Source organism: Dermacentor albipictus, chromosome 6 (assembly GCF_038994185.2).
Source record: "Dermacentor albipictus isolate Rhodes 1998 colony chromosome 6, USDA_Dalb.pri_finalv2, whole genome shotgun sequence".
In the NCBI taxonomy this organism is placed as follows: domain Eukaryota; kingdom Metazoa; phylum Arthropoda; class Arachnida; order Ixodida; family Ixodidae; genus Dermacentor; species Dermacentor albipictus.
The window spans coordinates 46,794,972-46,819,332 of record NC_091826.1 but is presented as its reverse complement, the minus strand read 5'-3'; the positions used below and the strand labels follow the sequence as shown (position 1 = coordinate 46,819,332).

The 24,361-nt window shown below is 48.8% G+C and overlaps 1 protein-coding gene across 4 annotated transcripts in view; it reads left to right on the top strand.

The window, feature by feature from the left end:
- The window catches only part of LOC139061034 (EEF1AKMT4-ECE2 readthrough transcript protein-like), a 70,632-nt gene that overhangs the window by 41,998 nt on the left and 4,273 nt on the right, over positions 1-24,361 (top strand). For 2 of the 4 annotated variants that reach the window (XM_070540467.1, XM_070540466.1), the window contains exons 2-6: positions 8,056-8,346; positions 9,630-9,935; positions 14,250-14,512; positions 17,850-18,132; positions 22,854-23,111. In XM_070540467.1, the coding sequence (XP_070396568.1) occupies positions 8,056-8,346; positions 9,630-9,935; positions 14,250-14,512; positions 17,850-18,132; positions 22,854-23,111 (1,401 nt within the window). Of the gene's footprint in view, positions 1-4,563; positions 4,897-8,055; positions 8,347-9,629; positions 9,936-14,249; positions 14,513-17,849; positions 18,133-22,853; positions 23,112-24,361 lie in introns of those variants that run through there. The other 2 variants (XM_070540468.1, XM_070540469.1) reach the window with 2 other exon arrangements.

The window sequence follows — 24,361 nt, the reverse complement described above, 5'->3', positions numbered from 1 at the left end:
CTGGGGTCTTCTGATTATTAGACTAGCTACATCAAGATTACCGAAAATCTGTTTATCGAAGCATGCTACAACGCTCTATACAGATTTAGTGCTTATATTTATGTCCATTTAAAGTATCATCGTCATCATCTTCTTCTTCTTCTTCTTATACTTCATCAGTCTAGTGCCATGACTACTGCAGGACAAACGCCTCTCCCAGCGATCTCGAATTATCCGAGTCTTGCGCAACCTGATTCCAACGTGCTCCTCCAAATTTCCTAGTGTCATCCCCGACTCCAATTTGCTGACGTCCAAGACTGCACTTCCCTTCCCTCGGCACCCATTCTGTAACTCTGATGGTCCACCGGTTATCTACCCTACACACTACGTGCTCTGCCTAGCTCCGTTTTCCTTTTTTCTCCACGTCAACTAGAGCATACCATGCATACGTAAGTATAAACTATATGTTTAAAGTATGCAGTGTGTAAATATATATCATACCAGCATTACCTCTGTGAGATCACGGGTGAGGCAGTTCCTGAGGACCTCCCTCCGAATCCCCCCGGGGAGTGGGGAACTTGAGATGTGCCGAGCTCGAGGATGGTGTTGTCGTCATCCGAAGCGAAATACGGGGTGGCGGAGGGGGATGACCGTCCGTTTGGCGACGAACTGCCACTGGTACCGCCCACTCCACGACCTCCCCGCGCAGCCGTCAGGGCTTGGGCAAGGTACCGGAAACGCGGGTCCTTCAGAGATATCGTGGGCCTACGTCGAGTTTCGGTAGGGCTTCTCGTCGAACCTGCATCGCCGGCCGGCTTGGCTGCGACTTCGTCTTTCTCAGACTGCGGCTTCGGGGCGGCCGCTGCACCTGTAACCAAAGAGGCGAAGTTCTTGCAGACCAAGGGACGTGCTCCTACAAAGTGTTCTGGCGTAAAAACATGGGTGGGACATGAGGTCGAGACCGCAATAAACTATAAGACCTTTACGGATTCAAAATATTCTGAGTATATGACACTTATGTTAGCCATATAGTTCCGAAGATTTCAAACCTGCGTTCCCGAGAAAAGCTCGGCGAATAGGTGTGCTTCCTCCAGATGGTGACCTGCGACCCTTCGGCGAGCCTTCGGCAGCCCTGGCGGATGACCCCTCAGCTTTTCGCACATGAACGCCAGGAGGTGTTGACGACGTGCCCGCTTGCATCAGTATAGGTTGTTGCTTAGGCGAGCTTCGCCGTTTCGGCGAAGCGCTTCCGGATTTCATCGGTTTCGCCGGGCCTCGCGCAGGGGACTGGCCTCCCGTTTTTGGCACCCGTATATTGTGCAATTGCATCGGTGAACCCTGAAGCACTGGCGAAGCATCAGCGGGTTTTGCAACACCAGCTTCGCCATGTTTCGGCGAGGACGCACCAGGTTTTGAAGACGGGTCCGCCCTCACGGGCGATGTCCTACGTGTCGGCGTGCCTCCTCGCCTTGGCGAAGCTCGAGCGGACGTGTTCGGTCTCGCCGAGCTGGGAGAGTCGCTCGCAACAGTTTTCTCGTGCAGGTTTGCCGGCGAAGCTCCGCGGTTTGGCGAAGCGGTCCGTTTTGGCGAGATTTCCTCGCCTGCCTCGCGCACTTCGCCGTCTCGTTGTGGCGGTGGCGAAATGACGGATGACGTAGGCGAGTGTTGACCTCTCGGAGAGTCACTGCCACGGTTTCTCGCAGACTTCGAGGATTCGATGCCTTTCGGAGATGCCCTCGCGTTCGTGGGGCTGTTCTCGCCAAGTGTGCTCCCTTTGAAGCGTTGTGCGGAGCTAGAACCCGACCGTTTACCGTCCGCCATGACTCGGCTTCTTTATTTTCTTCTTTTCGCCCTTGCAAGTTGCAAATGGCGTGATAGGGGCGAAAGTGATGATGATGATGGACTCAAGAATTGTGGCACATACCTGTCATGTGCGATCGATTAAGAGTCGGGTGCAGTGGAAGAAGGTGAAAAGGTCCCCGAACACAACCTTTACGAGGGAAACGTTTTAAGTAGAAGCCATGATCGAAGAGCAGTCACTCTGGCACGGCCAGTAAAACAGAAAAATAAAGAAAATGACTGATAAAATATTCACCACAAACGCACGCAGTTCGCACCCGCTACTACGCTCACGCCGAACGTGGCGACATGTCTAGAACGACAGGACTGGTACCTTCCGTTTGTGCACAATTCAGTAATAAATATGCACTCTTAGGCAAAGTTACACCCTTTGGTGTGCCCCTTCTGCAACACAACAATAATCGTTATCTGCCTTGATGCGTTTCCTTTCTTGAAAACGCCGCGCCCGCTACTTTCCTGTCGGGAATGCTATCATGCTGATAACGCGCATGCCGTTCGTTACTGGAAAGAAAGGAAACGCATCAAGGCAGATGACGATTATTGTTGTGTGGCAGAAGGGGCAATCCAAAGGGTGTAACTTTGCCTAAGAGTATATAGTGACGACGGTCGGCTCAGCGCGACACATGTCCAGATTGTAGTTGCCCTGCGGATCTTGCTCCTATCTTTATTTTTTTCATGTTTATTTATTCCATTCTCTTTTATAACTAAAAGAAAACACAACAAAAAGAAATCACCGGAGAGTGAGTCCCTATTTGTAACCTATGAGATCAACGTATTAATCAGCTCGTGAAGCACGGTGCAAATTACATAGTGCCAGCTGCTGAACTCTACGGTTTCCGACAGTTATGCATTCGTAGCCGCAGTCGCTAATTTAGCATGACAAAGGAAAATTTTGCGCAAGGACGGCTATCCCCAGTTTACCTTTTGTCCTAGTCACTTCGTCAGCTGCTTGAAAACAAAGCAGCCGAGAGTTGACATCGCATTTTTCTCTGCAGAAATCTCGTCTGTAGCTCACTTATCCTACTGCAGTTAAAACTCCATCTAAGAAAATCCTATTTTACGAAGTTCTCCACCTAATAAAAAAAAATTTCATTCCCCAGCAGGTACTCATACAGTTCTATAATATCATCAACCCGAATTAACGAAATAAACTTGGCCGAACTCGATGTAATAAATTTGTTCTTGAAATAAATGAGTAAAAGAAAGCAGTGAGGTTTTTTCTAATTTTGATACAGACGGGATTTTCTTGAAGCGTGCACTCTAAAGCTATCCCGTTAAAACATCTAGGTACCCTAGCTCTATTTTGACGAGGCTGCACGACGCGCCCATGCACGGAACTGTGGACTAAACACCGCCTGGGTATAAGGTGGTTGCTTTCGTTCTATCGTGGTTTATGCGACAGATAGCTGGATGAGCGGCAAATACAATGCAGCAGTAGCTTTTTTCGTGTCGCTACGTTACAATTTTAGATTTAAAAGGACCGAAATATTCCTTTCTCGATTTTACGCACTTCCCGATTTAACAAAATAACTCCAGCATGGTCGTTACTTCGTTAAATCGAGTTTAAACAGTACCTTCTACCCATCGATGTAAAGAGAAACAATGCAATGGGAATGAGGCCGTCGGTCGCTCGCTGCCGTTTATGCTCTGTGAATAGTTTTGCACCTTCGGCTGCATGCCGTTTTAATGCGAAAGCATCAAATGATTCGAGAAGCGCGAAATCCGGCATTTTCAGTGTGACCACACGATGGTACAACTTCTACTAGACTATGTACGATAATTACGCACGCATTTTTCAATGGGCATTTAAACGGAAGGGCATTAAAATGGACGTGCCAAATTAGTTCCTCTGGGTTAGTTCGCGATAGACAGCCAACGGGGTTCGAAGATTTCATTGACCATTGATTTGAATGCTCATAGAAAGAAAGAAGGTGTGAGTGCGCAATCAAAACAGGCTCTAGAAATGACAGGTATGAGATATTATTAGTAATAATAGGCATCTTCTCACGAATACCTCCGCCATTCAAATTCACAGCTCCGAATCGTGGTAGCGACTACCGTGTTCACGTAAGAGCGCAGTGCAAGCACACTCGTATTTTTTAAACATTGCATACATGTCGAAGAACTCCAGGGGGTCCGGACTAACCCGGAGTCGATCTCTCAGCACGGTGTGTGTCACAGTTACTGTGACAAGAGCGCTCAGGGACAAGAAAGGACAACAAAGAGGGCGTGCTAATCTCTAATTTTCTTCTTGTTCGCGTCGCTTCAACGCTACGCTCACAGTTAATATCCCAACGCCATCATATCGGCGTTCTCACACCGGCCCTCCATCCGTGAAGGCGTTGACGGTGCTGGCCTACTTCCAGTCGGTGCGGTGACTTAAGCCTCAAGGTCCTTCCCCAATATATTGCGAAATGAAAACACGAATGTGTATAAGGAATGTATAACACGAATGAACGCAGACTATGTCGAAATAAATGTGGGTGCGTACCTTTCGTCACGATAACCACCGATCAAAGCAATAGATGTGTTCGCACCTTTCTTAGAAGTTCTTGGTCGCCACTTTGTCCTGTCAAGGTAGATGCCACCAGCGAAGCTGTTTGGCATCTACCTTGACAGAGTGGAATGGCTCGTGATTTCAATTTAGTAAGGTTTATTATATAACCATCGTCATCATCAAGCGCCGGCTTCTCGGCCGATTCCTCGTGGTAGACAAGCGGCATGGCATAACCAGCAAGCAAGCCAGGGTAGAGGACGAAGAAGAAGTAGCGCGAGAACCGAGAAGACGCCATGTCGGACGAGCTCGGCAAGACCCACACGAAGCGTTCGAAAAAGACAAGGGCGGCGGCGCGTTCTCGGCCTTCGCTCGCTAGGTCCGTGAGGAAGCCGTCCTTGGCTGCACGACCACGCTTTAAGTCGCCGGGTGGGGCTCCCGCCAAAGCAAAGGACCATCCCACAACGACCACCATCGGCACCACCGCCGCTACCACGGATGGTAAAAAGACCAAGGCTAAGCACTCCAAGCACGGGCGGCGAGGGACCGAAAGACTGAGTGGGGTAAGCGATGCTTCAGAGACGGCCCATATTCCGGCACGTCATAAGAAGTAACGGTTCCGGCACGGAACCCTTTAGAGACAAGCAATAGGCCCTTAAGTAACAATAGACGTGAGTGGAGTAAACAATGGTCGACGTGCACCCGGCTGAGAGTGACGTCACGAAAGCTGAGTGGAAAAATCTGGAGGATGTTTCGCCTTTACGAGTGCAACACGATAGCGTTCAAAGACCCCATGAAGCTTCTCACGCTTCCCGGCAACTGCAGCTTATGTAACCGTAATGTGCACCGGAAAAAGCTGACGGTGAGCGCTGTGCACGAAGGCGAGCTTTATGGTTCTTTTGTTGATGATATGCAAGGAACCAAGGGGCTGCGTCGCTCCTGCTATGCTCTCGGACAACTTTTCTTGGCCATGAAGCGAAACCTACGGGGGCGGAGCTTCTGCAAGAGTGCATTCGTATGCAGTGTAGTCCGGGCGAACTCGCCCCCGGTTTCGGTTTCGCCAACCCCGCACAACCACTTTAGTGAGGGCAGATGCAGTTAACTCGGCGTGAATCAATGTTTATTCACATCCGATACGTACCAAGTTGTGAACAGTGAACATCGCAGCCTTCGTTGGAGCTCCCATGCAGCCGTATGGCGTAAGTTAGGGCTAGGACGCGCAAACGACGCTGGCGTTGGTAGAGCGCCGGCGCAGCAGTCAGCTCGCTCGCTCACTCGTTTGTACCTAGATGTCGAAGTTTGCGATTTCCAGATGGGCTCGCTTGGTTTCAGCGCAGACGCTGCAAACACTTTTTTTTATTGGTGTGCTCCAACGGTCTATTGTTGGCGAAATTGCTGAACGGCCTCTCAGGGGAGTTGATTGACGGGACAGCGGGCGACAAACACTCTCCAGAAGACACATGTGCCATTTCGCGTTTGGAGAATGTTGAAAACGTGCAATGGTTTCGGGTGTGCCAAAACTCCAAAGAGCAATATAAATATACAATAAAATAACAATAGGTGACTGGTTAAGGTTACGCATCGTTTCAATGTAGGTGCTGTACAAAACAAAAATAATATTGTTTTCAATTTCCCATGTAAGAAAACGTCAGCAAAACTGCGGGACTGCTTCTAGCAGCAGTGAAAGAGGTGCGCTTAGTTTCCGTAGCCTTCGTTTCATAGCCAAGAAAAGTTGTCCGCGACTATAAGACACACCTCAAACAGCAGCTGGAAAACGCTCCGCGTTTAGAGGGGTTTGTGTTTGAGTTTCCGCGTAACATACTTATGTATTCACGTGTATTCGAATTACAATCCATCTCTATCGCGTATGTAGGTTGTGTCTAAGTTATACGTTTTCTACGTGTTTTATCCTGAGAAATTCAATTAGTTCCGTAATTTCCCTGCGCCACATGGAGGGCTTGTCTGGTTGTGTATACGTGGTTTGAAATTCGTTTGGCCAATGCGCTCTCGCTTATTAACCATGCTTGTTACCTGCTTGCTTATTAAGGCTCGGACTGCCTTGACGCAAAAGAGGTCAAGGCATACAACCGCGGTTACAACGAAAGCCATCCGCGGGGCAGTGCGACCACACGAGGGCGCGCCACCACCGTTTCCAGATCTGTGTTCCATTGAGCCAAACAAAACCTGTAGAATTGAGTGGCACACACGGTTGATTCTAGCGACCTTGGGAGCATGCATCATAACTTAACCGATAGCATTCCACTTACCTCATCAAAAATCACGGCAGGACGAGCCCCCACTTCGAGAAACTTCTTGCCCAAGCGGTGCTGCTCCCGGGTGAGATGGAACCAGACCTCGTTCCGTGCTTTCGCAAGCACTTCGTAAAGGCCCGACGCCCGATGCCCGAAAACTGCATCACAGCGTGCCAACCGAACTTGGTATGAGCACTCGGCGAGAACAAGCATGAACTGGTTGATCGCCTGATTAGGCAAAGGGTGCGAAAATCGAACTGTCTCATAAGGAACGCCTGGGAGCTTAAAGAGACTAGCAGTCCTTTGGAGAAGAGCTGCCGTAAGCAAACACAGCGTAAAAATATGAGCCGAGTTCTCACGACCGCCACAAAAGGGGCACACTCCACGAGCCGGGATGGCTGTGAAGCACCGGTAACTCAACGGAAGGCATCCTCGCGCCAGGCGGTACATGAACGTAGCTCGCCTAGCGCCGAGGAAACCGGCCGTAATGAGCTTCCAGTTTGCCCTGTGCATGGACAGATCGTGCCTTTGGCAATGCGGGGGGAGACCAGGTTTGTGCCCTGTTAGACCGACATGGCTTTTTGTGTGTGGAGTGCAGTTCCTCAGTTGTGCTGCACCACAACAGCCCCCTTGTACGGGAAGGACCGTTGGCCCGAACCAAGTGCCCCCGCCCAGTCAGCCCGGGTTGAAGGGGAGCACCGGAGTCAATGTATCGAATGATGGTTTGGGTTGACGAGTACATGTAAGCTGTGGGACGCAGCGCCTCCGGGTGCCAAGTTCTCTTCCCATCTGACAACGGTGCTGATTAACGCTCTCGCATTAATCAGCAAGGTCCGGTAGATAAGTCACACACCACAACGCGATAAAATGGTGAGTGTAGTATAAGCAACGCTGCACCAGGAAAAAAAAAAGCTGTGGCCTGCCGTAGTTGCATTCTCGGCCACTTGGCTTGGCCGAACGGCGCTAACTGGCGGGGATGGGACGCGTCGGCGACGACGTTCCACGTGCGTGCGTGACGCATTTTCTATGCTGATCTCAGACAGCAGACCCCGGCTTGTGGCGTTGCGGCGGATAACAGCGTTTTGGTGGCACGCGGCAGGCCACACATTTTTTTTTTAAATATATGTCCAGCGGCCGTGGCTGGGTAGGCAAGCCACAGAGCAGGACAGGACGCAGGACAGCTAGCGACATTTCTACGTCTTGGCTGCTATAGGGGCAAGCGCTTGAGCTACGTGAAGGGAATCGCACCAGGAATCACCTGTAAATGGTTCCTGCTACAGTGGTTCGTCACAGTGTGCGTGTATATACGCACACTGGGACAGCCGAGAACCTAGACTTCTGTTTCTATGCCATAAGAACAGCCTATGAGGGTGGCCGACGGCACGCTCGTGATTTCGAAGACAGTGTAAAATCTCGCTCTGAATTCGTGCCCCGCGAGTCACGACAGGCTGGCCGTCGCGCTCGCTGCAGGTCGACCTGTCGGCGCTGGGCATCCACGATCCGGTCGAAGAGGCCCATCGCCGTGAGCGCCAACGAACCTTCCGTGCCTGCCTCGTCATCGGCGCAGCTGTCGCGGTCGCTCTCACTGTCCTCCTGGGCGTCGCCGTGACGTTGGCCTTGCGTTACCGCGCTCAACCTTCCACGCAAAGTTCCGGGTGCCCGACTGCGGCGTGCGCCGAGTATGCGGCCCTCTTAACCAACGCCATCGACGAGAGAAACAGGCCGTGCGACAACTACTACCAACACATCTGCAGCATCGAGGTATGTGTTCTCCTCACCAGTATGTAGGAAACACCAAACTTTCGTAAGCATGGGGACGAGCAGTGCGCGAATTGCACGGACATGCACAGGCACACGTAAAGAACAAGGCGGGCGCGGTTTCGTTGCGATAGCAATTACACGGACACTCGGTGTGCACCCACGCCGTCGGCGTCCTCCGCGCTGTCGCCGCTGTCGCGCTGTCCGGTGAAGGTACATGGGGTGGTCGCGCGTAGAGTGTTAGTCTTCAGAGACGCAAGGTGCGTTTGCATGCAAAAACGACGAAGCGAATCGAACGTACCGCCAACGCTACGATCAGTCGCCTCGACGGCAGGGGAAGGCCAACTTTCTGTCTTCCGCTGCTGGCACGCGTATATGTTCTGGCAGACGTGAAACGAACGTTATCTACTATTTCTTTTTCACTGGGCGCTCAATTAAGCTTACCGTTTTCCGTTGGTCTCATCTCGAGCGCCATCGATGTACGACCCCTGCAGCGCCAATGCAGTCCCTGCCTTGCCCGCGTTTTGTGACGCCTGGTAGCGGTGAGGGCGTTGTTCCTGCCGTCCAGCAGTGGCATCCATGCGTGCGACGTGGCGCAAACGTGTCGCACCCGTGTATAGTTAGAACAGCGTCTGATGAATTCGAGCGCAACGCTAGACCTCCGTATGCAGCAGTCACTGCCTCGACCTTCGGGCAATATTGAAAACTGCTCCCGTGTTCGTATTCACCATTAATTATTTAGTTAATATTAAATAATTAATTGATAATAGGGTATACTAGGTTAGGATGGCGTCGGCACGCGGACCAGAAAATTATACACGCCCAAAACCAGTACCTTCGAGTGAAGTGATTGTAGCTTGCTGGGCTAACCTAGTAACGTGCCCATAGGCTTAGATTTCTTTCTTTTTCTTCTTTTTGCGGGCGACCTAAGCAAGGAATTTGCTTGGCTGCGTATGCCTTTTATTTGGTTACATTCAAGCGATTTTACAGCCAAGCTCTTTATGGCTAGTTCCCCCGGAATCGCGTTCGAGTGTGGACACAAAACTCCATACGTGGGCAGGTCCAGAAGATAGTGCAGTACTGGGATGAGCCACGGCAGAGGTGACGCAGGCGTTAAGCACTCCCCATACGTGGACCGATACCGAAGATAGTGCAATGCTGGGCCTGCCCACGGCACAGGCGCATTCCGCCGTTAAGGAGCCCACATATACACAGCTCCGCGTGTCATCGTTCTTCACAGAGTGGAAGGGCACTGAGGTTTTTTTTCTTACCTCCTACGTTTGCAGATGAGTCGGCTCAAGAACGACATCAGCACGGTGCACCGTATCCGGCGCGACTCTTTCAATAATGTGACGACAAGGCTGCGGAATATGAGTGTGCCGGATCAGGGGCAGTCGCCGCTGCAGAAAGCGGCCGCCTATTTGCAGGTTTGCGAGAGCGTAATCCGCGGCAGCAACGTCCAGGAGGTGAGGGAGGCTCTCAGAAAAGGCGGCATCACGTGGCCCGACCACGTGGATCCTTCGGCCAGTTTCATCGACGGGATCTTCTACATGTCGGCGAAACTGCACACGACTGCCATCATTCGCGTAGAGGTATGGCGGTATACGGAAACGTATACGGAAAGCTGTGAAATTGAACGAACAGAGCTCAAGCTGAACAGAACGAAAGATGGATTATGGAGAACACATCTTTAAGTCACTATTGCAGTTTTTCTATGAAACGGGCCTACATATTTATATTTCTGGTTCCGGACGGACGTTGTGCCGCGAGGCAACCCAAGCGGGAAAACAAAAATGTTCTACAAAAAAAGTTGACTCGCCATCCCGGCCCTGCGAAAGTGAATGTCCCGCGAAGCTGTGGAAAACCGCCTCTACAACTGCGGATGGGGGCATCTATAAATTCGATAGCATTATATGGCCCATGAAGCGAAACACTGGGCGTTAACATCCGGTGGTGAGGTGACGTTTCACGTGATGACGTAACGTGATTACGTCATCACGACACACTGACATGACGACGTCAAACCATAGGTGGCGCGATGACCCTCACGTCAAACGTTACATTAGGTACAAATGGCATCGTCACGTGACGATATCGCCTGATGATTTCATCACAGCATACGTGACGTCGCGCAGTGACGTCATCGTCAAGAGATGGTGTCACCTGATGGCATCATGTGCCGCCTCTTGGATGAGCTGCGGTATTGGCCGAATTTTTTGTGCGAGCACGTGGCAAAGACCGACCAACCCGACCAACCACAGGCTGAAAGCTTCGCTCTAAAATGTAAGCCCATCGCCCCTTACAATATCGGCTTAGCCAGGTCCAACCAGTTATAACGAGAGCGCTGATTCGGTGCTTGTGTACATCAGTTCCCGTGCACCTGACGATGCATGGCTACGCGATGGATAAACAGACAGGAGCAGATTGGCTTGCACGAAAAAATGAAAAAAGGTAAGCCTATAGGCCACTACAATGTATGTTTTGCCAGGATGAATCTCTTCTCTCGAAAGTACCGGCTCGTTGCATACATACCTCCTCGTGCTCGTGTGCCCGCTTATTCACGCGATGAATGAAGGAATTCGGGAAGCTTGGGTAACCCGGAAAAATGAAACAATAATTAAAGAAAAGTAAGCCTACAGCTCGATACCACGATATTCCAGCCTGGTACAATCACTTCTCTCGAAAGCACTGGTTTCCTGCATATATAATTTTCTGTGCCCATGCCGACACCTACTTACGCAAAGAATAAATGGGCACACGCAGATTGTCTGGCACGGAAAGATCAAAACGCTATTGACATTAAATAGTAGAATTTTGCGCCACTTGGTGATGCATATTTGAATATGGTCGGAATCAAGAGACGAGACCAAGGCAAGGCGAGATATTTACTGTGAGGTCTCAGCCCACCTTTTCGTTCGCTAGCTGCTTCTCCATTTTTTTAGATAATCTTCGACTAATGCGGTTTGATGTCTTCGTCAAATGCGGTTTGACAGCTGACAAGAGGCGGAATTCATCACTGCGAATCACTGCAAGTAGCGGGGCACTAAAAACGTTCAGGTTTTTTACCTACGTTTACTGTCTTATCATTTAAGTCTTTCATCGCTGGTGATCTGCTTTTTGCTTTTACCACTTGTACAACAAAGCATGCAGCTGAACCAACCTTTAGACACAGATCACTCTCCTCATCCCAGGAGGAACTGATTTCCTACGCAACGCGTTATTTACAAGTAGTTCACTCTCCCCCAATATATATGGGGGAGGAGGAGTAGGATATGACGATGCGTAGAGTAAGGTATAAAGGAAAGTGATAGCCTCAAAAATATGGGGGCCGGGGGGAGGGGGTAGGCGAAGCCAAAAAGGAAAACAAAAGCATAAGAATTAAGTAAGGAATGAAGAAATTATATAAAAAAACACGTATAAAGCGTATACACACTTACAACCAATTACTTACAGCCCTTAAAGACAAACACTTACAGTGACTGTTCGATGTAGTCAAAGGCATACGCCACCATGAAAATTCTTTGCCATATATCCCTACAAATTATGGTTCTCGAAGTCTCTTTACTATATGAATAAAACTTTAGGTGCAACACCTGGATAGCAAGGCGGAATGTGTCTAATGACTCATTTGGAGCTGTTCGAAGCATATTGCTCTGTTCTGAACCAGAAAACTGTCCTGTCGATGGATACTGTAAGTTGAAAGATTTTTGAAGGTACCAACCACGTTCCTGTTTGCCATGAATACGTTAAATTATTTGTGAAGGAACCAATCCCGGTTGTGATCCGAGAAAGCGCTTTGTGTGCTTTGAGAGGTGATTGGTGGCACTGTTTTGCATCACGTGTTATATTATACTTATCACGTGTTATACGCGTACGTGAGAGCCAGCCAACGGGTAGTTCGAGCGCCCCTTCCTCGGGGGCCAGTTCGTAACCCCGTTCAGTGTGCGCGACCTTCTTTCGTTACCGGAGGTGGGGCGCCTCAGCGACAGCGTCGCAAAACGCTAGCTGTCAAGAGAGAAGAATGCGAAAACGCTCTCCTCACCACCGGTAACGTCACACAAGGATAACCGCACAGTGGGGGTTTGCGAATTACTACCCCACGACAGTAAAGGAGAGGTATACTCGAAAGCAATTCGTTACTTCTCCGAGCATAAATGAACCCTAAACAGATACCACAGGCGGAACCAACTGGCCTGGCACTTGCAGTACCTCTGCAGATATTCTTGTGCAAATATTCACACAATGCTCATCTTCACTAGCAATTCCTTTTCAGGATTGATGCGCTCATCTTCCCGCGTTTTTTTTCTCTCTTTTTTTTTGGTGAAGACATTATATGCGTGATGGGACGTAAGGCAGTGTTCTAGCTTATAAGCATCTTGCGAACGTGTACGGTTCCTCAGCATCTGCGGCCACTATGAAGCTCGGCGCATCCTTGTTGCAGATACTTGGAGAAGGTGGTATGGCCAATCCAAAGTTACAAAATATCATCCTAGCAATAACGCGATAAGTTGCCGTTGATAAAAGAAACATTGCAATGTACCGGTTCCATTCGTCGCCCAACATCAGGTGCAGCGTAAAGGCCAGGATACAACTACTGAGCTCCGGGGTTTTGTCTGAAGCATCCTCGATGCTGACGCATGGCGCGATCTCTGGTGTTCTGGTGCAGTTCCCGCCTAATTCAGGTTCTGAAAGCTGCAGCGTCTGTTACAGCTTGTCCCGTCGATACAGTAACTGGTTACATGTAATTGATTACTGAAAAAAAGAGAAAAAACTCATCAGCGCTTTCACTCTGCGAAGGACGATCGAGCAGCGAAGCTGTGGTACGTTTTACCTCAATCGACGCATCAGCGTGTGTCTGTATATTTGTACACATATATCATAAGGTCGCCTAGGCGACTATGACGCAACCACAACAAACAACGCCCACTCGTGTCAACAGTGTGCATAGGACGCAGGTGGCCGTTAAACTGATCCTCGATGCCAGCTACGATACACGTTGACTGGAGCGCAGTGCAAAGGAGTGCATGAAATAAAATGTTCGTTTGTAATTAGCGATTGAGCGTAATTCTTACATATTTACCTGAATTAAACTTGCAAGGGCTTGAGTTTTATTCTAGCATACAAAGACGGGGTTGTCCGTTCCCTTCCCGTAGAAGTCCGTGTATTGATGGGAAAACGCGAATTGCACAATATTTACAACTTCACTGTGAACTACGCGATTAGAAAAAGCAGATGAAGCTCCTGCGCGTTGTGAGATTCTTCTTAGAGGCTAATTTTCATATAATTTGTTTCGCGATAGTTTCCATGAAACAAGAGTTACAGCCATTTCTTACAATCATACTCCCTGCATAGTCGGCCATGTATTGCCAGCAGACCGGAACTCTCCAGCGTTGGCAACTTCACTGTGAACTAACTTCTTTATGACAAATAAATGAAACAGCGTAATGATAGATTCGTCTGAGCGGGCAATATCAGTCAAATTTTTTCGAGATACTTAGATTAGATTGAGAGCCAGAAAGCATTCGCGAGGAACTGGAGACGAAATTTTTTTTGTTTCGACGCGATCCGTGTAGGCGGACATCGGCCACCACCACATTGTAGCTACATACAGCTTCGCTGTGAAATTTATTGGGGAACCGCGAGCGTTATCGATTAAACGAAGTATTCGTTAATTTGCAAAATTAGCGAGAAATGTAATGGATTACAATTAATTGTTTGAATGTAATTCCTCACGTAGAAGTCTGCTTTAAAGGCTTGAAAAGAAAAGCGCACTATCGTAATTTCGCAAGTCGTCTATTGGCTAATTGAGCCTAAATTATCATAATTCCTATTATTCTAAATTAGACTAAATTATTATCGCTATTCATCGTCGCTTCAACATTTCTCGCCGATGGTGTCACGTGCAGGTGAGTGTCAGCAACAACGCCAGAGAGTCGCCCGCTGTCACCTTCAGCTTGGACAAGGAGTTCATAACCACACTTGAGATGCTGAAGCGGCACAGGATGACGAAGCGAATCCTGGGCCACTTCAAGCTGACGTACGCCACCTTTGCGCCTACACCGAAGCTGGCCAAGGACAAGGGGCGCTCCGATCAGCTCTTCAAAGACCTCATTGAAATGAGCAGCAAATTTGGGGCCTCCACGTCCTACGAGAACACCATGGCCGACAGGTATGGTGAACATTGCACCCCCCTTCTGAAAGCTTCAAAGCCACGCTGGCATCGCACGCAGCGTAAATGTTGAATAGGGGAAACTACGCATGGGTGAATCTCTTGCGTGTAACAATGATAATCGGTGGTTTAACAAGGATAATCGGTGATAAGCGCCCCGTGGATCAGTGAGAATTCTTCAGCAATTTTGTCGTGTCACCGTGCACGTGAGTCATAATTAGCGGGCTTGATTGCACGTGAAAGCATTCTGCACCCACAGTCGCAGGCTTACCCATGTGATGAGAGTAGAATATTTCCAGGCGTTGGATGGAAGTCGATTGATGCTATACGCGGGTAATCAAAGATAGTCGAGAGAGCTCGGCATGTTTTGTGCAACGAAGAAAGCGGCTCCACGCCCACGAACTGAAGTATATACGCACTTCGACGCACGGGCATTGGTTGACCATTCCCGGACTATCTATAGTTTCGTAATCACTACTTGGCCCCGAAGTATTATGTATTATGCACGGACCCAAGTTAACCTTTCCATGCAAATGAGGGGGGGGGTACCTTTACTAGTACAAATATGAATAACGTCCACCATTCGCCATAAAGACGCGTAAACCCGCCAAAGAGAAATGAAATAAGTCGCATCTCACAGTTAGGCCTGCGAGATACAACTCTACTTTAATTGCCAAACAAGGAACCACATCAAATGGACTCGCGCAGGAAAGAAGGGCAGGGAGAACGCTGCCAAAAACAAGTAAACAAGCGAAAATGTAAAATGAAAAATTCCAGTCATCATTATCATCAGCCTGGTTACGCCCACTGCAGGGCAAAGGTCTCTCCCATATTTCTCCAAAAATTCCAGTAGTAGAGTACAACTTTAAGAAAACAGCAGTTAGCAACCAAGGCACACGGACCGCTCGGAGTTGTGTTGCTCTGCCAGTCAATCACAGAAGCAAACAAAATCATCGTTATACGGCCTTTTCAAAATGGCGTCATACTCTTGAAAAATTCGGAGTGTCCACTGTTCTTGAAGTGTCTTTTCATCGGCGGAAGCAATGAGCCGTTCAACAGACATGTACAAGGTGCATGGAGTCTGAGCATTTCACTCTTGAAAAGTCTATGGTACAGTTCATTTAACTGCTTAGCCCGTTTTACTCATGAAACTTTACTGCCAATGGAAGTGAAAATTGACAATATATATTTGTACCAAAGCAACCATTCTACTTCAGTTCAATAACAAATTAGGCTTTCGCCATACCGCTATAAGAAGCGAAAGAAAACGTATAAAATTACGTGGTAATAATTTTTCTTCTGTGGTTACCGCCTTATTTGGGTAACAAGAATATATGAAGTACGAATTACTTGCAGCCTCGCGGAGGAACAGTGATTGGCGGTTATGAGAGCATGGACAGGGCTTCAAAGCAGGCTTAAATTGTGTCCGACTATAGTAGCGTTTATTGAAGTAGCTCTTGATGAATAATAGAGAAACATATATTTGCCGAACAATCCCAGTTCTTTTCGATCCTTCGTTTACTGCTCTCTCAAGCGCCAAAACTTGCGTATTGTTATTTGGAAAGTTGAGTAACGATACATGGCCGCCAGTCCCGCGCAACCGCATAGCGCGCAGGACGCTGTGGTTCTAGACGCGCTGCGTCCACAGCGATAAGTTAGAAAAACACGCACATAAGCACGGCAAAGAAGCGGCTATACGTCAGGTGGTTCGACTCATAATTGTAGAGGCGTCACTCAAAACACACTGAATTGTTCTGCACTTCCGGCGGTGTTTTCCCTACTTGCTTTTTAAGTAAAAAGATGTTGATCCATAAATATTCTCAAGAATAATGGTTAAATTTGTTAATTTTCACTTTTCCTTCCTGTTTGGCTGTTGCCTTGGCTCTCTCCCTAAGTAGATGACTTATTTTCTCAACACCTTGCGACTCTTGTTTCCAATTGCAAATTTTGCGCGAAACGTGTTGTACAATTGGGAAAAACCAGACGAGGGAACAGGTGAAAGGCATATTGCCTATGGGTTTAAGGGTTATTTCAGGGTTTCATTATAGACGCTATAGTTAAAGCTAGCGAGTGTACAAGGCATATAGATTTGGAACGAATTGTGAGGATGGCACCGGTTTCGAGATATGCACTGTCAAACTTGCGGTAAAAATGCACAGTTGCACTTTTTCGAGAAAACGCTGTTTTGTGCATTTTAGCGCAAGAGTAATTAGATCCCCAATCCATTTTGTCGGACAGTTGGAAGATTAATATCTCGAAACTGGTTTAATCCTGAGACTTCTTTCCAAGTGGGCACGCCTTGTGACCTCACTGGCTAGCAAACATAAATGCGCAGCGTAATGTAATTAAATAAAAAAGTTCATTACTCGAATTACTCAAATTATTCAAATAAGCATCTTGAACTCTCGTAAAATTAATGACTTCCTCCTCGAGTAATCTAGCTCAAGGGTTAGATTCGTGCTATCCGCCAAAGGCAATTTTCGAAAAATTCTAAAGAGACACTGAAGACTGCTTACGCGTGAGAACGCGAGAGCGGTGTACCGCTTGCAGACCTCGAAACATCATGAACGCGCTCATTATATAGGCTCCTAACGTGGCGCCACCTTTTCCCTGTAAGTTGCGCTGTCACGTGTTCAATGCTCCTGTGCGCACCTTTAGTCAGCCAGATGTTTAGACGTGACGTGTGCAATGACGCATGCATTAGGGGAACCTTTGATTGGCCAGAACCGCGAAGCCGAAAAGAAGGACAGCCGTGGCCTCGACGAAACGTACTCGTCTTGCACCGTGGAGACCAGGGTTCAATTCCCAACCAGATCAAAACGAAGCAAATTCTCTCTTCAAAGACAATATTTTACTTTTTTGCAAGAACCTCAGGATACATTCGACGTCAATCCTAGCACTTTCTGACATGTTTTTACACAGTGCGTCGTCGGCCATTTTCGGTACCATTTTTTTCCGTCACGCCCACTACGAAGGATTTTCGCCTAATGGGGCGCATGATGCTTTCACTCCAAAACATTGTGCAGCTAAACAAAGAACACCTGCTATATACTCTTTTCATATAGGTACTCTAAATAATGCGAGAACTTGGGCTTAGTAATATTGATTTAGCCCCTAATTGACCAATGCGCATCAAGATTACTCTGCATATTATATTCCTTGCATTCTGCCCGTTTTCGCGAAGTAAAAACGTCATGAGACATCTAGCTTTTTTTTCAGAAAACCACGAAAGCTAGCATGTGTATCGTTCTCGAGCGTACCTAGTAGCCCTCTTTGACAGCCTCGCTGGTCAAAGAAAAAAAAAACACTAAAAAGGAAGCACGTGACATGGTCGCAGCATGCCCCTCGAGCTTCACCCACGCAACATCCCAACGGTGGCGCCGTCTACCGACTACGACACCTGGAACGCCGCGCTGCGCCGCCACTTCAACCAGTCTTTCGACAACATCCCGTCAGTGACCATCAAACGCCCCAAATACTTCAGGGCGGTGTTCATGCTGCACGCCGCATTCGGGGATACCAAGACTTTGGACTTTTTCGGCTGGCTCTCCATACAGTCGCTGATACACTTCACGAGCCCGAAGCTGCTCTCCAGTTACTACTACTCTTCCGAGGAGCAGGTAAGGAGTCGTGCTTTCCACACGCAATGACGTTGCGGAATTTCATCCCTGAGAACACATGCAAGGTTCGGAAATTATTTCGTGCCAAACAAAAAACGTTACATGGCATTCCGTAGCTGTGTTGTCTGGGTCACCAGTGTTTCGATGTCGGATTTAATCTCTGCTGTATTGAGCACTTATCGAGCACAAGCACTTATACGGGCACTCGAGGCACACTCGCGCCGTCGCCGTCGCCGTGATGTCCCGGTGTGGATGGTGCAAGTCGCCGCGTTTACGCGAGGCTCGAGCGCGGAGGTTTGCGAGGTCTCCTGAGACGCGAGGGCCGCGCAGTGTGTTTGTCTGCAAAACAATACCGCATTCACTAGAGGCGCTTCTGACGCGCTTTGAATCATCGAACTCGAGGCTGAGTGGTAGCATCTCCGTCTCACACTCCGGAGACCCTGGTTCCATTCCCACACAGCCCTTCTTCCAGGTTGTTTTATGCGAAGCATATTACTAGAGCTCAACCCAGCTGCTCAGGCGTGGCGGTGTCGCCTTCAATACCACGTGACACCGTGACATCACGACAGAGGAGAAATGAGGCTCCAACTCGCGCCGTCGCTCGCGGCGTCGTCTTCAAGGCTGACCACGTGACACCGTGATGTCACGACAGAGGAGAAACGGGGTTCCAACTCGCGCCATCGCTCGCGGCGTCGCGGCTGTATATAAGCAGCTGCGCTTGCCTCTGCTAGACACTCACGAGGTGAGATGCCTCCTGGAGACAGAGCTCCTCGTTGGAATGAGAAGCGAAGGTTGCGGCGTGCTACAGAGACTGTTTCTAGGTGGCTTTGCTACGGCGCAGCGACTACGCGCCCCGCATCGGACGCGGTGAGCGTCGAGCAACGCAGCGTTCGGTGCGACAACGAAATGTGCGCCTGAGCAAGCGCCGCACGCATGAGCCGACGCCGATGACACCGGCTTTTCTGCGACAAGACCTCCTTATCGCTGTCGCGTTAAAAAAAAGGCTCGTATGCTTCGCATCGTGGGCTTAACCTTAGCTAAGCCACAGCCAGTTTTTTTATTTATGTATCGCCTTACGGGATTTTTTGCTCACGGCCAACACCGCCAACAACAGCTTTTCTGCGACACGAGCTCCTTAACGCTGTCGCGTTAAAACGACGCACCCTAGTCACGGGCACGCGATCACGGTTTCGCTCAATAAGCTTGCCGCGGAGCTGCAGACCGGCGTTCTCCATTGCTCTGCTGGCGGGAGCGTTTGCGAGTACAGCCACTTAGAGTTCCTGCTGTGCGACGCTGCCCTTACAACACTGTGCATCATATACAGTTGTCTGACCGGAACGACTTCAAGCAGCAAACGCTGACGGTTGTTCTCTTTTCTCGTCTCGCAAACTGTTGAGGCGCGACGCCGGCAATGGCGCTGGGGTCGCTCTTCATCCAGCCACCGTTGTGAGGCACCTCATCTTCAAGCGTGTTAGTTCTTGTTCAGGCGCCTAATGTCCACGTGGTTGCTTTCGTGCTATCGCGCTAACGGATTTTGTGCGGATCAGAACCGTGAACGTCATTGGAGGGAAAGCGAGATGAATTGGCGCTACAAGAAATGCCGCGGAGCAGCACCGCCGTCTTGCAGCGACCGCGATCCAATCAAAACAGAAAACGCAGTGACGACAAGTATGAACGGGCGTCTGCAGCCGGCGTGAACAGTACGGCCGTGGTAAATGCGGCGGCGGAGACTGCCGCCTTGCGCTAAAAGTGGCGCCAGAGTAGACTTGCTGAGCGGGTGTGCGTCCGTGAGTATGCGTCCGAATTTGCTTTTACGTCATGCATCTGTAACCCTGCCGTACTGCTGCTACCCATTGACAGTGATTGCACAATGAAGTTCTCGAATGAATCTGACGCCTTGTGCAGACGTGCCCAAGTTTTTCCGATAAGTACAGTTAAAACTCGATCTAACGAAACACGATTTTACGAAGTTCCCGATCTGACGATGAAATTTCCGTTACGCGGCAGGTGCCCATAGGGTTGAACGTTGTCATCAACTCGAATTAACGTATCTAACTTGGCCTAAGTCGATTTAACGAAGCTTTTTACTGTAATAGATGAGCAAAAAAGAACGGCGATTTCTTTCGAATTTTGACGCTTACGGGTTTTTTCTCGAACGTGGGCTTTAAAGCTAACGCGTTGGAACATCTAGGCGCCCTAGTCGCGGCCCTAGCTTTATTTTGATGAGACTGCATGCCACGCCCATGTGCGGAAATGCGGACTCAACACCGCCTCGGTAGAGGCGGTGGTGGTTGCTTTCGTTATGTCATGGTTTACGCCACAGGTCGCCCCATTAGGGGCAACTACGATGCAGCGATAGCCTTTTGGCGTGTAGCTACGTTACAATTTAACATTTCGAAGAGCCGAAAAATGCTTTCCTCGAGTGTACAAACTTCCCGATTTAACGAAATAAATCGAGCGTGGTCATCACTTCATTAGATCGAGTTTCAACTGTACTCCGTCGAACTATAGCGTAGTCGCCAAGGGTGGATGCGAGGCGCCACCGCTTCTATGGCAAAACTGTCTGCGTGGTGACCTCGCGACGTAAGCCCGTAGCACGTACACGTCCTGTATGTAGCGATGCTATATGCGTCACTCTAATGAGTGCTTCCTTCGCGACGATCAGCTGTATGCGCGATCTTCTTCGCTTTTAAGAAACTTGCTTACCTTCGTGTTGGTTAGCTGCTGGAAAGAAATACCCACCACTGCCGGGAATCAAACCGCGGTCTATGCGTGGGAAACAAACTGTCCACCGCGCAGCTAATGTAGCAGCTGGTGTGTTGCTCGCCGCCGGGTGTCTCTGAGGCTCGTGCTGGCTTGGGTGTGAGTCGAGCCGGTCTCGCTATAGCTGCACATGGGGCATTTGGTGAGAGGGCCGAGCACAAATGTATACTCTTGCAAGCGCTCTTAGTCTTCGCACAGAGCTCAGAGATCGGAGGAACATTTAAGCGAAATGCCAAAATCTCTTTATGAACTGATAAAGTATTGTTTCAAAACTATGTGTTAGCCAATTTCTTGGTAGTAGGTTGCGTACTGGAAACGATAATAAATTGTCAAAGTTTTACTTTTGCTCGGTTTTTCCCGCCCACAAAAACCGGCGCCAGGTCAGTGTGACTTCACAAATTTTGAGGTATCTTTTTTTCGTATTTTGGCCATTGTGGCCGAAGTTTTTCAAACTTGAAACTTGCCGAATTCAGTCACCGAGCTCTTTGGATTGAAATGTAGTCCTCCATAATGATGAAAGATTAACTAGGCCAAAGCAGACATTGGCAGAATCCGTCACGTGACGGCGAGCTTGCGCTTGAAATTCAGGGCGGCGTCAGCACGAGTTCATTATATTTGCATGCTTTCTGCTTTGCGGAGCCTTTTCTCGTCATGGTAAGGGGTATTTTTTCTCGGGACTTCTTCTCACTTTGCTGTAGGGTAATATTCTGCTGCCCGTGGAATAATTTCCGGTTTACGCCCCTTCAACTACTCTGGAAAATAATGCAAGGCGAAGTGGAAAAAAACGTGACGGGAGGTTTTACTCGGTGTCCGAGATGTGTGCGATTTGTTAAATGTTCTCGCTGGCTAGGCGGAATTTTTTTCGGTTCGCTAAACAATCATTACCCGCCAGTGAACGTTGTTGGAGGACGCTGGTTAACGCTGACGGCTGGAGTGCCTCACTTTTTTTTTGCGCGTAAGTTTCTTTTTTCTCTTTCGTTCACAGAGAAGCAGTACGTTCCGTCTGCATTGGGTAAACAAGCAATCGAGTGGTATTGTCGACTTGTCATTTCCTTTCCTGCAATTAACTACAGGGTTCAGACCATCATAACACCAGATGGAATAGTGGCGAATGTCCCCGCACCCCTAAAATTTAAGTTGCCGCAACAGTTGTTTCACCGAACCAGTTTCGACTGCCAACCAGGGGCTGTATCCATCATCACGTCATGAAACAGTGCCTCACTCTGTTCCTGTACTCGCTACAACGGGCGCGCGCGAAGGCATTAAGACAACCGCGCATCCCAATTATTTCTGCGCATTAACACATTCTGCTGCGTCATGACGTCGGAGTTATTTTCGAAACGCCAGGCTTGGCGCTTCGAGATCAAATCTAGTAATACCAGTCTAAAATATCTCACGTCTTGCCCAAAGTTCGAGCTTGCTAAGTGTCCGCCCTTAGACGTACGAGAAGAGCGTGTTAAATGTACTTTACGACTACGGCACGCGAGTTGGCAAGAAGTAATGAGCGAATAAACTTCGTCGCGACAAAGCTACATTCCACAAAAAAGTTGAGGGAAGCGCTGGTGCCTACGCTGTGGCAGAATCGCGTAAATAAATTGTTCTCACGAAGCAGCTATATAACCGAATTTCATTGTCATTTCCAGAAGTAGGACCTGGCAGACAGAAAGCAGTATTACGCTTATACGCTTGTATGCAACATGACGCAGCATATTCACACTTTCACACATTTCCAGAGCAGCTATGTTGCCGGCTTTCGTTATCACTTCCAAAAGTAGGAACTGGCTGAAAAGAAACAGCATTGCTCTAATAACGCCTGTGTGCAACCTGACGCAGCGTATTCACATTTAAACGCGTTCGCAAAGCACGCTCGGCTGGGTCAATGGCCCCGAAAAATACAAACCTTAGCGAGTTAGCGGCACCTGTCGTTACAGTAAAGTCGAGCGCTCCGCAACTCGCAGGCCTTCACCGCGCACCGAAGCCACTGCCTTGCACAAACGCACGCGGCTTTCCGCTCCGCCCTCAACGCCCACATCTGGATGGTCGTGCCCAAGGCGACTCTACAGGACGTGCGCGAAACGGCGAACGACGTCTGGCGAGCCTTCGCGGAGCTGCTGGGCGAGGAAAACCGGACGCTGGTGGGCAGCAGCAAGCCGCCGCCCAAGGACCCGTACCAGGAGGCCCTCTTCTTGTACCGGTCGATGTCCAAGCCCGAGAAGGTGGGCGTTTTTATTTTTTGCAGTGATTTATTTTAGAATGTCGTCAGTGCGAATGCGCATTACCGATGGCACACGGACAAAAGAAAGCGCGAACGAAACAAGTGCAGTGAAACCTCGTTATAACGAAAAGAGATGTCAGGAAATAACGAATATAACGAAGTAACGATGAACCACAATACAGACGCATAGTGCAGTACGTGCGATATCGATATCAATAACGAAGTAACGCTACATTACGTTTCAATATTGTTGTAAGGAGGTTTTATTGTATAGCGTGTGCACAGCGAAACAGCTTACACAACCATACGCAATCTGAGTACAATTTTTGTGTTTTACGTGCCAAAACCACAACTTGTTTATGAGGCATTCCACCTCTTCCAACTACGGACTATGCTATTATCCTATTCAACTACGGACTATCCTATTTTTGACCACTTGCCGATCTTTAACGTGCTCCCACTTCATGGAACACGGGTAGTTCTTGCACTTCGCCCCCATCGAAATGCCGACTCCGCGGCGGGGATTCGATCCTATGGTCTTGCGCGCTTAGCAACGAAATAGAGGCTAATCCAACACCGTGGATAACACGAAACCTCAATACAACGTTGAAATCATACAACACATACAAAGTCATATATAATCAGTAGAAAAAATATTTCAAAAACGATGCCACTAGCTAGCTGTGGAAGGTGGTTCCGTGATATGCATGTGCTTTTGAGGCAGAAAACGTGGGAGTCCGTAACATTCTTCCGGGGACGAAAGAAGCTCTCCATTAAATGTTTTATTGCGCATGGCCTGTGATGCACAAATAAAGGACTAGTTGACAATTAGCGTAATTGATACGCTGTTTTATTCCAGATGCTGACGCCGGCCGTATCTAGTTTCCTTTATTCGATGCGCCTTTATCAGTCGGTTCATTACACTTCCCCCAGCGTTACATACCACATTGACGCAGGGCAAACTCTATTTTTTCTCTTGCCAAACTCAAGTACACTTTCGTTTGCTCTCCTTTTATCATCCTGTATTGGCTATTAAGGCGACCAGGTTGTTCTTGTGATAAACAATTCCCGCTTCTTTCGGGCTGTTGGTGTTGAGTTCATCTGTCAATTACACATTGCATCGCGTTACTGGCCCATTAAACTTCCGCATTTTATTATACCGCGCTTAGCAGTGAACTGCTTAAGCAACGAAGTCCACGTCTTAATCAAAAATGAATCATTGACAGCGGCCTAAAGTTCGAAGGCGGGGCT